A 14,024-nucleotide genomic window follows, 5' to 3' on the forward strand; every position below is an offset into this window, starting at 1 on the left:
AGAGAAGTCAGATTTGATAATTGCTTCACAGTATTAAATGCTGTAGAACAGGAAGTGCAGAGCATCTTTTTTAAGATGTTCTTCACACAGTGGAACTTTTTATGTTGCTGATTTTTATAAACAATTGTTAAAGCTGTGAGATTTTTAATACTTTTTTTCTCAATATTGATAGCAGAAAGGCACAAAGAGAGTTAATGCTGGTACACCTTGCCCTGCTGAGCCAGGAGAAGGTAATTGCTTAAAAATTAGTGCCATGGTCCAGTAACCACGGTGGTAGTGGATCAAGGTTGGACTTGATGATCTTGGAGGTCCTTTCCAACCCAGTTGATTCCATGATTCTATGATTCTATGATATTTGTTCTGCCTGCCTCGCTAGAAGAACATTGTAGGAATATTGGTTAATGTCTTGTTCTGTTCTGTTTACTGGACCAAAGTCTCAATACTAGGGAATGGACCACAAGGTAATAAATCAGGTAAACTAGATGTTTTAAGTAGACATGGGAGAGGGTGGGCAGAGCTAGGATTTTGCAAGTTTGAGGAATCTAGGTCACCTAACAAAGAAAGCTGAAAAATTCACCTGAATGAAGACAAGCGTGGCGACCACCAGGAGATGAAGGCTCGAGAAGGCGACCACCCTAGTAAAGAATATGTATGTGCCAAGGAAAATTCTGGAAAGTTTCCACCCAGAGACCAGCCTACTTTTTAATATGTATGTTAGAAGGTGTAACCATGTATCTAAAGTGTATAAAATAGCTTGGTTTTGCACTTTCGAGCTGAGCAAGTTTTGTGTGGTGCGAACCACCTTGCTCCCAACGTTGCAATGAACAAATACCTTGCTGCTTAAAGATGCAAAGTCTCTGAGCTGTTCTTTCATTCCGAGGTTTTTTGGCATCAATATAAATGGGGTTTCTGATCGTTAGCTTCTTCAGCCACAACACAATGCAACATGAAGAAAAAGCAAGATAACTTTTGACTAAGCTATCTGGATGCATGACAATGCATATAAGCAAAATTTGAAAGAATCTTTGGCTATGATCCCCACAATCAGTGTGGAGACCTAGAAATCATGTATTCAGGAGGAGGGAGGGTGTAGGTAATGTACTTGAAATTATTTCCATTTGCTTTCTGGTCTCTAAACTTGACTCTTTTCTCTCCCTTTCTGTCTTTTCCTTATTTATATGGAAGTTGGGATTCTCCTGTATATATAACACCGCAATTTTATGAACATCAACAAATACTGTAAGTGCATGGATAAACTTATGTGAGTTCTGAATATTTTCCATTAGACTTGATGGAAAATATTTGTGAAGATTTGTGAAGATTTAGTCATAAATACATCCTTTTACACCTCCATGCTATTTTTCCATCAGCCTGTTATGAAAAATTCCTTAAAAGTAACCAAACAAAACACACAGGTAATCATGATAAGACTTAATGTCAAAATCCATGACACGTTTAAAGAAAAAAAGCCCTCCCTCATAGCACAAATGCAATTATTTTAATTCACTTACACCAAGGTTATATTGCTCCTTTGCGTGGATCTGGCTTCTGTATATGTCCTTGGTCATCTACCATTTCCCCAGTTCCAAGACCACTAACTTGCAGGTAATCATGTTCTCCCTTAAAGGGACTTGTTTTTCCACTTACCCTTGCTATTTAAGATGTTCTTTTAAGCAGAACTATGTATTTTTCCTACCTGTTTTGTTCCTTTTGCTCCTTTCAAGGAGCAATAATTTACTGCAAGTTGTACTACTAAAAAATACTTACTTGTTAGTGATCATTGTCATCACAGCTGTCAGGACAGTTCTGGGAACAGGATTTATTAGCTAACTTGTGCTCCCTCTCCTGGCTGGCTGGCTGGCTCTGCAGCAGCAGAACAAAAATACTGTATACAGTCATGCACAAAGAGCAGCTATTATGTCTTCTTAAGAAAAAATCCTGACAAGCAGTGGCGAATTTAGAAGAAGAAAAAAAATCTGGAAGTAGGAAGGTATTTTCTCCAATACTGTTTAAAGGAAAGAAATGGTTTATCCATGGACTATTTGACAGTATCCCTTTAATTTTTTCATTTTATATAATTCCAAAATGATGAGGCACTCATACGGAACAGACCTACTAAATTATCTAATTCACCCTACAGCCACAGCAGGACTGCTGTTCATAACATATTTCCCAGTGATTAGTTCATCTACTTTCAAACATCTGTAAGCTTCTTCCCCTTAGGAAACTATTTCATAGCTCTGCAAGATCTGTTATAGTATTATACAGCATAACATCATGTCACTTTATTCCAGTACTGTAACATGTCACAGTAATATGATGGGATAAAAAAATGTAGCCCGTGAAATAAACCCACTGGAGCCAAGCAGAAGCACATAGCAGCATGGACAACAGCTACCAGATTGCCATGTGATATGTATGTCAGCTAAATGAGAAACATCTCTGCACTGCACTCAGAAAGGAGAGTCTCATTATTCTGTTCTCTTCTTACAAATTTTAATAAATGGTATTTGCTATCTGCACATTGTAAGCACTCCTAGAACTCAGCTGTCTGTCTGTTCTAGAGAAGAAAAAGATAATTATTTGAAAAGAGAAAATTATGGCATTAAGATGAAATCAACATTGGCACTCAAGAATGGCAGCTTCTGCAGGACACACTATTGGTGGCAAAGCTTTCAAGGCCATCATCTACCTGTTTAATCATACATGAGATTAATGTAATTTTTCTGCCAAGAATAAGGGAGCAAAGTACACTGTTGATCTTGCAAATCTTCCTGAAGGTCATGAATATTTCTGAGCTCTTGTTCATCTCCAACAATCATACTCTATTGAACACATAACTATGATGCTGTTCACTGCACCACTACAGTTCCCAGCACACAAAAGTTTTCAGTCAGTTTGAATGAATCAGACACAAAAAATACTTGGATGTTTAAAGCATAAGCACTCAATACTGCAAAATCCCAACTAAGTGGCTTTCCAATTCCCAGTGTGATCAGCTTCATAGGCACTTAAGCTTTTTACTTTTAAATACTCCAGGCTCTTCTCTGCGTGCCTGTAACTGTCTTTGTCTTTGTAAGGAAGAACAGTACAAAATTTATCATATATACCTAAGCCCAATCAAGATTTAGAGCAGAAGCATTTGTCTAAGGCTCTTTCAGAACACAACCTGGTAGTCAAAATCAGGGCTTGATTCACACTGACTGCTTAAAAAATTTCCAAAAACTTAAGTAGGGAAACCATTCCAATAATCTTTTTATAAAACAGCTTGTCCTTGGCCACCAAAATGGATTTAGATACCTAACTCCTATTTGTCCAGTCAGATACTTTTGAGGATATGGGGTCAATTTTTTAAAAAACTATTGAAAAATGGGTAACGCACCATTCAGGTGCATTAGACTAAGGGGTTTGAAACTATACCTCTATTTTCCATGAGTTTTCTCACACCAGACTATAAATTGTAGTAAGTGAGCAGAGATTTAATTTTCACATTGAACTTTGTCATCTAGCAAGAAGGGCATTTATTAGGAAGAGAGCCTAGGCAAGGCTAGAGTTTCAAGGCTGCCCCTCAGGACAGTATTTTAAGAGTCACTAGATAAAATAGAGAGAGCTGTTCAGTGAGTAGATCAGGAAGTCCTCCTTTTTCCTTCCCCGTGAGCCTCAAAATTGCCGCTTCACAGGGCCACATTTTAGATTCGACAGTAAGTTGAGTCTCTTTCCTGAGGCACAGCACTGAGAACATAAGACAGACTTCATCATTCTTCTGACATTACACTGAAGTGTTTAATTTTAGGTTATATCCCATACTAGATTTGTCTGATCAATGGGTTTTTTGGGTTTTTGTTGGGTTTTTTTAACCAAGTTTGTGGTCTGGAGCAACTCCACTGCGTTTTGGGAACCATAATAAGACTAATGATTTATGACTATCACATCACAGCTCTTCAAATGCAGGGCCTTCTACATCAACAGGCACACCAAAACATATATAAAGACAGTGTATAATAAACACGTTGTGTAGATGTAAAGGAAAACTTTTTCATTGCCACCCACTCTCAACCCATTTTTTACTTATCATTCCCAATCCAGTAAAACTCGGAAAAGTCTTTGACATCATTATTTAACTGCCTTTCCTACTTAATATCTTGCTAATTCAGAAACCACATAATTTAGCTGCAAATTCACTCCAATAAATGTGGCAAAATTATTTGTGGGGTTTTTTTAAAGATACACAGATACACAGGGTAGGTTAGATTGTCCTCAAGAAATTTTATTCACTACATATGAGTAATGGGATTAAATTTTCCCAGTGCTAGTTAGAAATGTAATTAGCTAAGAGATCCATTTGATTCCAGAAACTTCTTAGCTTCATCTTAACCAATAAACAGTGGTGCAAAACTAATTTTAATTTTGGGCTATGTCAAGTTTCTATCAAAGCTGTAACTATTTCCCAACTTTCATTCATTTCAAATCTCCCAATTGGCAAGGCCATGTATTGAAAATTATTGGCTTCTGGGAGAATAAAAAATATGGGAGGCATAGTGTAAATTATTGAGTGCATTGTTTAATATATCAGAAATATTTCTTTTGAGCATACAGTTTTTCATTCTAGAAATGAATTGTGCACTGCCTCCATAAACACAGGATTGAAACAGTGAGTTCAAAATGAATTAATCTGCTCCCCCTATCTGACAACAGAAAATCATCACTTCCAACCCTTATGATTCATATTCTATCAGAAATGTTAACAGCACTTCAAAGGGCCACCTTCTCTTACTTAAAGATGCAGCATTATGGGAAAATTTAATCCTGTGGTAAGCAGGGGTTTGCACCAACACTGAATTATCTTCATTGTTTAACTAGCAGGAACATTACATACATTTCAGTCTCCAAATACAAGAATTGGCTCACTGTCTGCCTAGATCCAAATACAGAACATATATTTCCTAAATAGTTTATAAAGTAAAACAATGACAGCTTTATAGTAAGATACTATAGAGGATGATGTTGAAATGCACATAAGCAGCATCTATTTTGTCACATAAATGTACTTTGTCAGTACACGGTGAAGTGAAATTAAGTGTCTATCTTAATATATATAAAACCAGATTAATTTATTTTTTATACAAAAGCTTTGCAAATAGAACTAGTTTTGGTCCTATAGAAAAACAAAATACGACATGAGCGGCACTGAAATGTATAACTCAAATTTTTGCCAAAAACAAAACCACTGTTTGTAGACAGAAAAGGGTATGTACCTACAAAACAACTGTTTATCATTTTTGCAAAAATATGAGCTTTTATGCTCAGTGCAAAACCATGAAAAGCTTTTTTTTCCCAAGCCATGAATTTGCCTAAATTTTCACTGTGATATGCTACCACACATTTATTAATGGAAGTGGGGAAACTTTTCTGTATATAAAATTCACAGACACAAAAGAATAGAAAATAAGACTCTTAAGGGAAAACTGATGTAGTAACTGTCTTGAAAAATGCTAAATTAGGCTCGTTGTGTATCAAATTGACTTTTTTTGGTTTTTTTTTAAAGAAACCAAAGAACCTGAGTTTTACTTTTAACAATCCATCCATGCTTCATTCTTGCTCCCCTCCCTGTCATGGTTTTAGCAAGGCCCAAAATCCAATTCTGATTCCTAGCTCCCCACCCACATCTCAACCCCATGTGAGATGGGTTTTCCAGACAAAAACACGAGACTCAATATGGGGGAAGGAATATATTACAAAGACTATACACATAAATAAATACTATAATACACTGCATACAATCTTAACTCTATATCTATCTCTACCATGACAATAATATTTACAATGGGCCCAATCTCTTCTTCCTCCAAATAAAAGTCCAGGAGAGAAGAAGAAGAAAAGACCCCTTCCAGTCTCTGAGCAACAGGTCTCTCTCTAGGCAGCAGGCTTTCTTCTTCTCTTTCAGGCAGCAGAAGCAGTTGCTGGCTCTCTGCCAGCACACACGAGGGGGTCTCCAAGCCCCTCGGCCCTCCGTCCTCAAACGGGGGGTCTTTCCGTGGACTACGTAACCCCAGACAAGGTCGTTCCACCACGGTCATATCACGAAGCACGGGGGTCTTCGTGACAGTCTGGTATCTTCAGGGGAAATCAAGCCCCTGTGCAGAGCTCCCATGCTCTGCCTCAAAGATGGCTGCCAGCTTCTCTGAAGCTGGAGCAGGGGGGGCCAAGGTCACCCCCCACACACACACATTTCCTTCGGCCGTCCTGGCTTATCTCTCAGGAGGCCATGAGCTTCCTAGCTCCTCTCAGCAGTGCATACTGCACTTTAGGACTCCTCTCAGTCCACCACCAACTCCTCTTTCTCGGAGGGGTCTCTAGTGAGTTTGGGGGTTTTGGTTTGAGCCAGTTCTTACCCTCCGAAACTCTCTTCCTGCTGCTGGCTCGGGTCTCTTGTCCTGCTTTCTGCTGCTGACTCTTTTCGTTTCCTCAGACAACTCTGTGTCTGCCTTAGCTGCATACCGGCTTGTGTTGCTCCTTTTGGTCCTTATCAGTTGGCTCTTTGCCACTGCTCTTCGGACACTGCTGTTCTGCTGGTGCTCCGTCGCTGCTCCCAGCGTCTCCCACTTCTGCTTACAGGGGAGAAAACTCCCCCAGTTCCTAGCTGCAGGCACTCAGCCCAGCTTCAACACCATTCCGAGTCCCTGCAGCCCCCCAACCGGGGGCTGGGGGGGGGCAAAGCCCCCTAAGGGGCCGGAGCCCCAGCTCCTCGTGGCTCACCACAACATGGCCACCTCTTCTTCTCACCACAAGAACCACTGCTTCTTTTCCGGTCTCCAGAGATATGTTTATATTTTGCAGGAGCACTGATTGGGTTAAGCCCCAAGGGTCACCACCCCCTGGGGGTTACCACTTTCAGCTTAGTTTCAGGGGGAAAACCTGGCTCAAACCACTACACTCCCTTGTAACACATTGTGATACCTACCACATAATATTTCTATTCACTGAAACAAAGCAACTAAAGTAGGACTGAAACTTTGAGACTCACTTAACTATTCTCAGTTAAACACGGCCTCTGCCAGAAATACAACATATTAGCAAAATTACAAGAAGTTTACATGCTCATTTTCCTGGATAAACAAAATTATTCAATTCCAAGGACTGCAAACTTTTAAATGATTCCCCTAGTGAAAGTCAATGTTTACATTTCCTAATACACTAGAGCACATTAGCTTTCTGCATGCAATTTTATCACGCTGAAATCTAGATAGCATACAAGAATATACCACCAAGTTTTTTTAATACTGCTTTTAAAAGAGTCTCATACTGCTAGAAGATTTAGCAGTGTTTCTTTAAGTATGTATTTGTGTTTTCTTTGACTGACATACATTCATTACCTGTTTCTTCCTGATTGTGTATCCCCATTATTTCCTTTTTGCTGTGAAATATGTCAATAGATAAGTGCTTTTTCAAGAGTCTGAAGTCAGCACTTACCTGCTGGATACCGTATGTCCACCCCTGCCTTATACGGTCCCTTGCCCACACATTGTGAGCATTCTCTGCTAGTTTATCCACCATAGCTTCTTGAGAGGGGGTCAGTTTGATAAAACTCAAATCCATGGGTGCTGGCTTATATCCACTTAACAACTGATAGCTGTTGAAAAAGAACAAAACTTGCAGTTACTTTTCAGTAAGAAAAAAAAAAAGAAACCACAAAGGAAATAAATATAACATCTGTAACATCTATACAACATATCTACTTAAATATGATATACACCTCTGAAAATAAAGAATAATAATTCACTGACATGCATCTTGATTGGAGTAAGTAACTGGTAATGAAAGCTACCCAAAATGGTCTGAACTAAAAATGTTTTTAAAGTGTTTTAGTACTTCCACATATTCAAAATAGTAGATTAAGATGTTGCTTATCAAATGCTTATATTAACACTATTGTTGTTACCTCTGAGCACTTCACAATACTTATTAAATTTTATCTATTTCCTACTGAAGCGAGAAAATATATTCTTCCTATTACACATCGGGATGTGAGAGACAGAGCAGGTCAAATGGCTTATTCAAGATCACTTATGAAGTCCACCTAATAAAAGTTTGTCTTTATAATACTTCATACCTTAACTATCATTCAAACCATAAGAACACATGTTTAAAGCATGACTTAAGAAAAGAAACGCACTTTCTCACTTTTTTTAGTGCTCCTAGGGATGCTACTTTTATGAACTTGTTCCCATCCAATTAGTTACAGAAATCTCCTACTTTACTTATGACCAAATCTTCTTCAATAAAGGACGTAAAGCATATGGTGATAGATGCAGCACAACAGGACTTAATAAATTTACAACAAAAACCTATGACACTATGCAGCACCACCGTAGTGGTGGACGTGACCTCCCTTAGCTCAGGTGATGAGGGAACACACAGGGGAAGAGAAGGAAAAGTGTTTGGGGAAGACAGACAGGGGCTGTACTGGGTAACACTTGTGCCCAGGCACTGGTGGGGGTAGGCCACAGATCATATGCATATACAAGTTCCATTATTTCAACTGTGTTCAAGTTCCCAAATTCTTCATTCCCAACCGGGGGGGGATGCACTGGTGCTAAGGAAGAGGTCAGGGCACCTTGGCTGAGCCACGAGAGCTGCTTTTAGATCTGTGGTAGTGGAGACCTCTATACAATACCAGCCTGACCCAGTCCTACCAATGCTGTTGCCAATTGATTGCTTGAGAAAACAAGTCAGGCGGTTGTATGAGTTCTCTCCACTTCAAGTCATGGCCATTCAAGGACTTTCAATGGGTTACCTTCAAATATTTTCAGCACAGTTAAATATATTGACAAATTTGTTGTAAAAATTCTTTATAAAGTCTCTGTGGTACACTCCATATATAAAATAAATATGTAACAATGAATGTCAGACATTTCAATGAATCACAAAAAAACTAAAATTTGTCTACACATCAAAAAGATGTGGATGAAGGTGTGTGAAAATTTCAGAAAATTCATACACAAAAATGTATGCCCAAGATAAAACTAGCATTATAAATACCAAATTGTTAAATGTTAAACTTAACTCACACTGCCTAACAAAAAGATGCATTTGAATTTCAACTTACTTCTTTGGAAGTTTCATTTTTTTTACTTTTTCTTCAGCATGTTCATCAGCAATTCCAACATGGCAGCCTAACGCCAGCAGGGTTCTAGGACACAGAAATCAGAGAAAAATTAGTGCCAATGTTTCTAATATTTAGAGTTTCTGCTGGGAATATAAATGGCACTATATCACAAAGGAGACCAATGGAAATTACTACAATACAATACGGAAAGATCAACGTCAGCCTTTTTGTATATGTAATAAGCTTTCTGATAGTGTTAAGTAAACGCCACAAGATGTTCCTAAAAAATTTGAATAAAAATATGGGTAGGCTACTTTAAAATGGAACTGTCATATAGTCCACTTCATCTATATGAGGCATCAGTTCAAAGATTCCCTGCCCTTGAAATATTATTTCTGCTTTATATACTTATTCATACTGCTTACATACTCATTCATACCACCTCATATCCAAATCTTTTTATGTTATGTTATTTACATCACAGCTGATGAAAAGAGAAAAGGCAGAAAATGTCATCTGTTATTCTTAGAATGTGCTTTCTTTACCAAGAGAGGCTATTATTCAGAGATTTTAGTTGGATCTGGATTTTTTCAGGATACGCTACTGAAGAGAAGACTGACAGCAGAATGCATGATAAGCATTAGCCCAAAACTGGCATCTTATTCAAGCTAGACACAGTGTGTCATGTACCACAAGGCTTATGCCATAGAGTCACTGAGCCAGGCAGCCCACCCTGGTCTGACTCTGCCAGATGTAGTTCATTTCAGAAAACCAACACTCTCAACATAACTTTTGAACAGGGTTGACAGTATTAATTGGGTTTCTTCCTTTCCTTACAGTCACACTCTCCAGCAGTATAAATCTTAAGTCTCATTTGCCTTCAGAATCTGATCTGTATATCATCAGTTATTTGATCCTACATTATATTCAATACTGGCTTATAAAGTCTTAGTTTCTTTAGCCAGCTGTGTTACTAAAATATTGACACTGAAATGAAAAGAAATCCTAGACAAAAGTCAGAGACCACTTTTGAGTCAGATGAGAATTTTCTCAAAATCTGAAGGTGACAATCCTATCTTTGACTGAAACTGATTACACAGAAGAAATCGCAAATTTCAACACTTTGGACTTCATTCCAAATTTCTTCAAAGCAGAAGAAAGGTGGAAAACAAGGTTTGTATTTGTTCTCATCACTAGCTAAAACAGTATTATCTAGTCTTGCTTTAACCATATTTACTGCTCTTGAACTGATTGGAGAAAAAAAGAGCATAAATATCACTCTAACATTATTTCTCTTGGCAGATGAATTGCGTGTTTCAAGGAGATTCTTACAGCATATTTTTAGTGCTAGCTACATGAAGTAAATCCTAGTGTTATGAATTGTGAACCTGATTTAAAATTAGACAGTAAAATCAGAAGTGAGGAAATCAATATGCAGTGGCTACCTCTGGCAAAACATACCATCTGCTAAGAATACTGTGTGCAGCTAAATTTCAGCTGGTATAAATAGTATATGATTTGTATGCAGCTATCACCAGCATAAATAAGTGAAACATATCTAACAGTGGAATGCTGTATAGAGGAGCTAACCTCTGGTAAGCCTAATTTTCTTGTAATGTAAGCCACGAATTTGGACACTACATTACCTCTACCCAAATAAAACAAATGCATATCAGAGCGGCACAGGAGGATAAAAGGACATACCATACTGACAGACCCTGAAAGACCACTAAAGCACTTCAAACCTAAACAAGAAAACTAAAAGTGTCTGAATGCTGCTCTCATCATCACACTGATACATGCAATTTTCACACAAAACTGAGTAAATAGACATGGGAAAGTCAGTCACAAATTAATGAGCCATAAAAACAAAAAAATGTATAAGTCATCATCATGGCTAGGCTTCGCGAACGAAGATTTGGGGGAAAAAAAAAAATGTATAAGACCAAACTACAAAATATATGGAAGAATGTGCAGAAACAGTATAAGCAAGCATATTTTAAATCCCATGACATTTTCAGAGGCAACTCTTTCCTGAATCTTGACATTTCCTACAGTGTATCATTTTTATAGTTCATAAAATATTCAATCATATTGAAAAATAAACACAGATCCAAACATATTGAAAAGAACTGTCGTATCGGATAATATGACTCAGAACTTCCTTGGTTTCTGAGTCTCTCATCTAGTAAAGCTGGCAGCAAAGCTGGTAGCAAAGCTGGCAACAAACCAACAAAGAAAACACAATTACAGTCAGAGTAATTTTCAATGTCTTGCAAGTATTTCAAGTATGCAGTAGGCAGCTTTCATGCAAATTGTAAAGAAAATTAGGGGAAGTTTTAAAAGAACATTTTCTTTCCCTCTTCCCCTTTTTGCAGTTATTGAGGTTTACAGCTAGTAGACTAGAAGGGTCCTGTAAGAAAACAGTCAAGACACCTTACAATTCGAGATATCACAGTTTAGATCACCTAGAACTGACTAGTGCACTAATTTTTCCACCTTTCCAAAACTGCAGAAATAACCTGGGCATGAAACTTCTATTCTAGGCACAGAACAACAGATGTCTACGTAATAAATATAACATGATATTACAAAATTAGAAATGTGTATTTCAGAAAACAAGGACTAATAGAAGAATGTAATGAAGACTAAGCTCAGTAAGCATACAAATTTTGAAAGCCATAGAAAAACTGACTGTTTTATATTTTGGATATTATCCATTTAATGAAAAGGCTCTTTCTAGAGTAAGTGCTAAAATTACTAAAATAAAAGTTATCCATAGTTTATATGTTTATAAAATGAATTTTTTTTAACAGGGTTAGATTAGAAAAGCCCTGGGTCCTGAACCAGTAATCATGTAAGGACTCATAAAATTTGTTTAATACTTAGTGAAACATTAGAAGTGTGCGTTTAATTATGAGAGCAGGATTTTTCTGATGCCCGAGTCATATTATATAGATTATTCTAGGAAAAGATCCAACTATAGGGAAAGTTAATGACATTATCTTTTATAGTTTCATAAAATAGAAAGGAAGAAGGTATTCTGAATTCTTAGCACACTGCTGTGCTGACAGGAGTCTCAAAAACCTTCCTTGAAATTCTAATATCTAGCTGAAGACAAATATGAACTTATTTTCTTGCTTCCAGTTCAATTTATCTACAAATGCTTTATCTCCAAATAATGCCAAAATATCCCTCCAGAAACTGTTTAACACTTAGGGTCATAAATATTTTTTTCACCAAGTAATTTATTTACTGGGGAAATGGTGGATTAGTTAATAGTGCAGAGAAGCTGACCTGAGAAGAAATATGCAAGTGTAGGAGGTGTGTCCTGTCTAACTTTCTACTATGAGGACATAAAGTCCTTATATTATGAGTGTAAACAATATATTGTACCATCAGTTTACATGGTAAATACTTAATTAATATAGGACAAATATTCACAGAAAACTAATATCACCTGCAGACACTCATTTTTGTAAACTCTACGAGCAGGAAAAAACAACTACCTTTTAATAAGAAAAAAAAAGAATAGATTTTAAAAATGAGTGACTTGAGAACCACATACACCACAGAGCATTTATCAGTTTGAGAAACATTTTAACAGGTTGGCTACATGCAATGCTACATATGGAAGAAATTGCTTAACACTTACAGATTTTTCAATGTATTCACAGCAAAGTAAGAACTTGCACCTGCTTGATCGACAAAGCTGAGTTGAAGAATTGTATCTTTGTAAGACAGATAACTGTATTACTTGAACAAATCCTTTAACATTCCCCTGAAAATTTCTAGCATTCCAACTGGAGAGCTTCTACAACATTCTAACTATTCATCCACAGAAGGAGGGAATGCCTACTACTGTCTGTTCTGTGGCAGTATGCAGAGATGACAGAGAAATATCAGCTAAGTGTCCTGGAGCAAAGTTTGTCATTAGTCAAATCTAAAAAAATATCTATTGAGTGGCAAAGTGTGCTTTATCAATAAAGTAAATTAAAAGAAATTAAACTAAATTGAATTAAACCAAATAAGAAGCAGATTTTTTTCAAAGCTTGGATCTGTTTCTTTCCTCAAAACTACATGAAAAATGTCTGAGTTTCTGCCATTTCATAACCAGCATTACCACAATAATTCTAAAATATCATAGATAGTAAAAAGACTATCAAAGCCATTTTCAATGCCAAATACATTACTCATTAATGTATCTCACTCCCTCGTTTTCATATTATCGCCCTCAACTACATGTCAAATTTTAATTACGTGTCAATTCTGGAAACTGCATCTTAGAAAATTTTAACTATAAACTTCAAAAATTTTAGCAACTTACTTCAGTGTTTCAAGTGACATTTGCAAGTTATAATTTCTTTCCTGCTCAGGCAATTTGGAGAACTCCACTAGGCATGGGTGTTGTCTTTTGTTGTCATCTCTAATCTGAAAAAAACAGTAAAGAAATAAGCTTAATGTGTCTTGAAAACCAGAAGAAATGTAAAAACAGTCCAATCCACAAAGTACTTAAAGCTGATCCTGTCAGAATTACTCAAACTGAACAACACTTCAAAACAGAAAGTATTCTGTATTCTCAGAGCGTGATCATTCTGTTCAAGCAAGGTAAAATTTGCATTTGCAAATAAACTTCAGATTTGCAGATCTCAAACAGGTGCTATTTTGTACATGTTATTATATGGATGTTCAGAGCAAATATGCAAAGTTCAAGAGGAGTGCAATCTATGCTTTGAACATAAAGCCATAAAATAACATCTCATCTTCAGCCTCATATTTCAAAAACTTTACATCCAGTTTATATAAATATGTTGATGCAAATAATACTGAAATCCTTGATGAAAATAAAGATATAAAAAATAAATATTCCCTATGTCTTAATTCAGAAAATGTTTCTTTCTAAGTCATGTCCAGTATC

At 36.9% G+C, this 14,024-nt stretch overlaps 1 protein-coding gene across 10 annotated transcripts in view; it reads right to left on the bottom strand.

Annotated features, from left to right (window-relative positions):
• RYR2 (ryanodine receptor 2) overlaps window positions 1-14,024 on the bottom strand; it is a 394,099-nt gene that overhangs the window by 147,976 nt on the left and 232,099 nt on the right. For all 10 annotated transcript variants that reach the window (XR_003534458.1, XM_027684666.1, XM_027684677.1 and 7 more), the window contains 3 exons: window positions 13,434-13,537; window positions 9,107-9,190; window positions 7,471-7,630 (listed from right to left, as the gene is read on the bottom strand). Coding sequence is in view for 9 of the 10 variants with exons in the window: in XM_027684666.1 (XP_027540467.1) it covers window positions 7,471-7,630; window positions 9,107-9,190; window positions 13,434-13,537 (348 nt within the window). In the remaining variant the exon portion in view is untranslated. The remainder of the gene's footprint in view (window positions 1-7,470; window positions 7,631-9,106; window positions 9,191-13,433; window positions 13,538-14,024) is intronic.

This window comes from Neopelma chrysocephalum, unplaced genomic scaffold, assembly GCF_003984885.1.
Source record: "Neopelma chrysocephalum unplaced genomic scaffold, ASM398488v2 Primary Assembly neopelma1_23, whole genome shotgun sequence".
Lineage (NCBI taxonomy): Eukaryota > Metazoa > Chordata > Aves > Passeriformes > Pipridae > Neopelma > Neopelma chrysocephalum.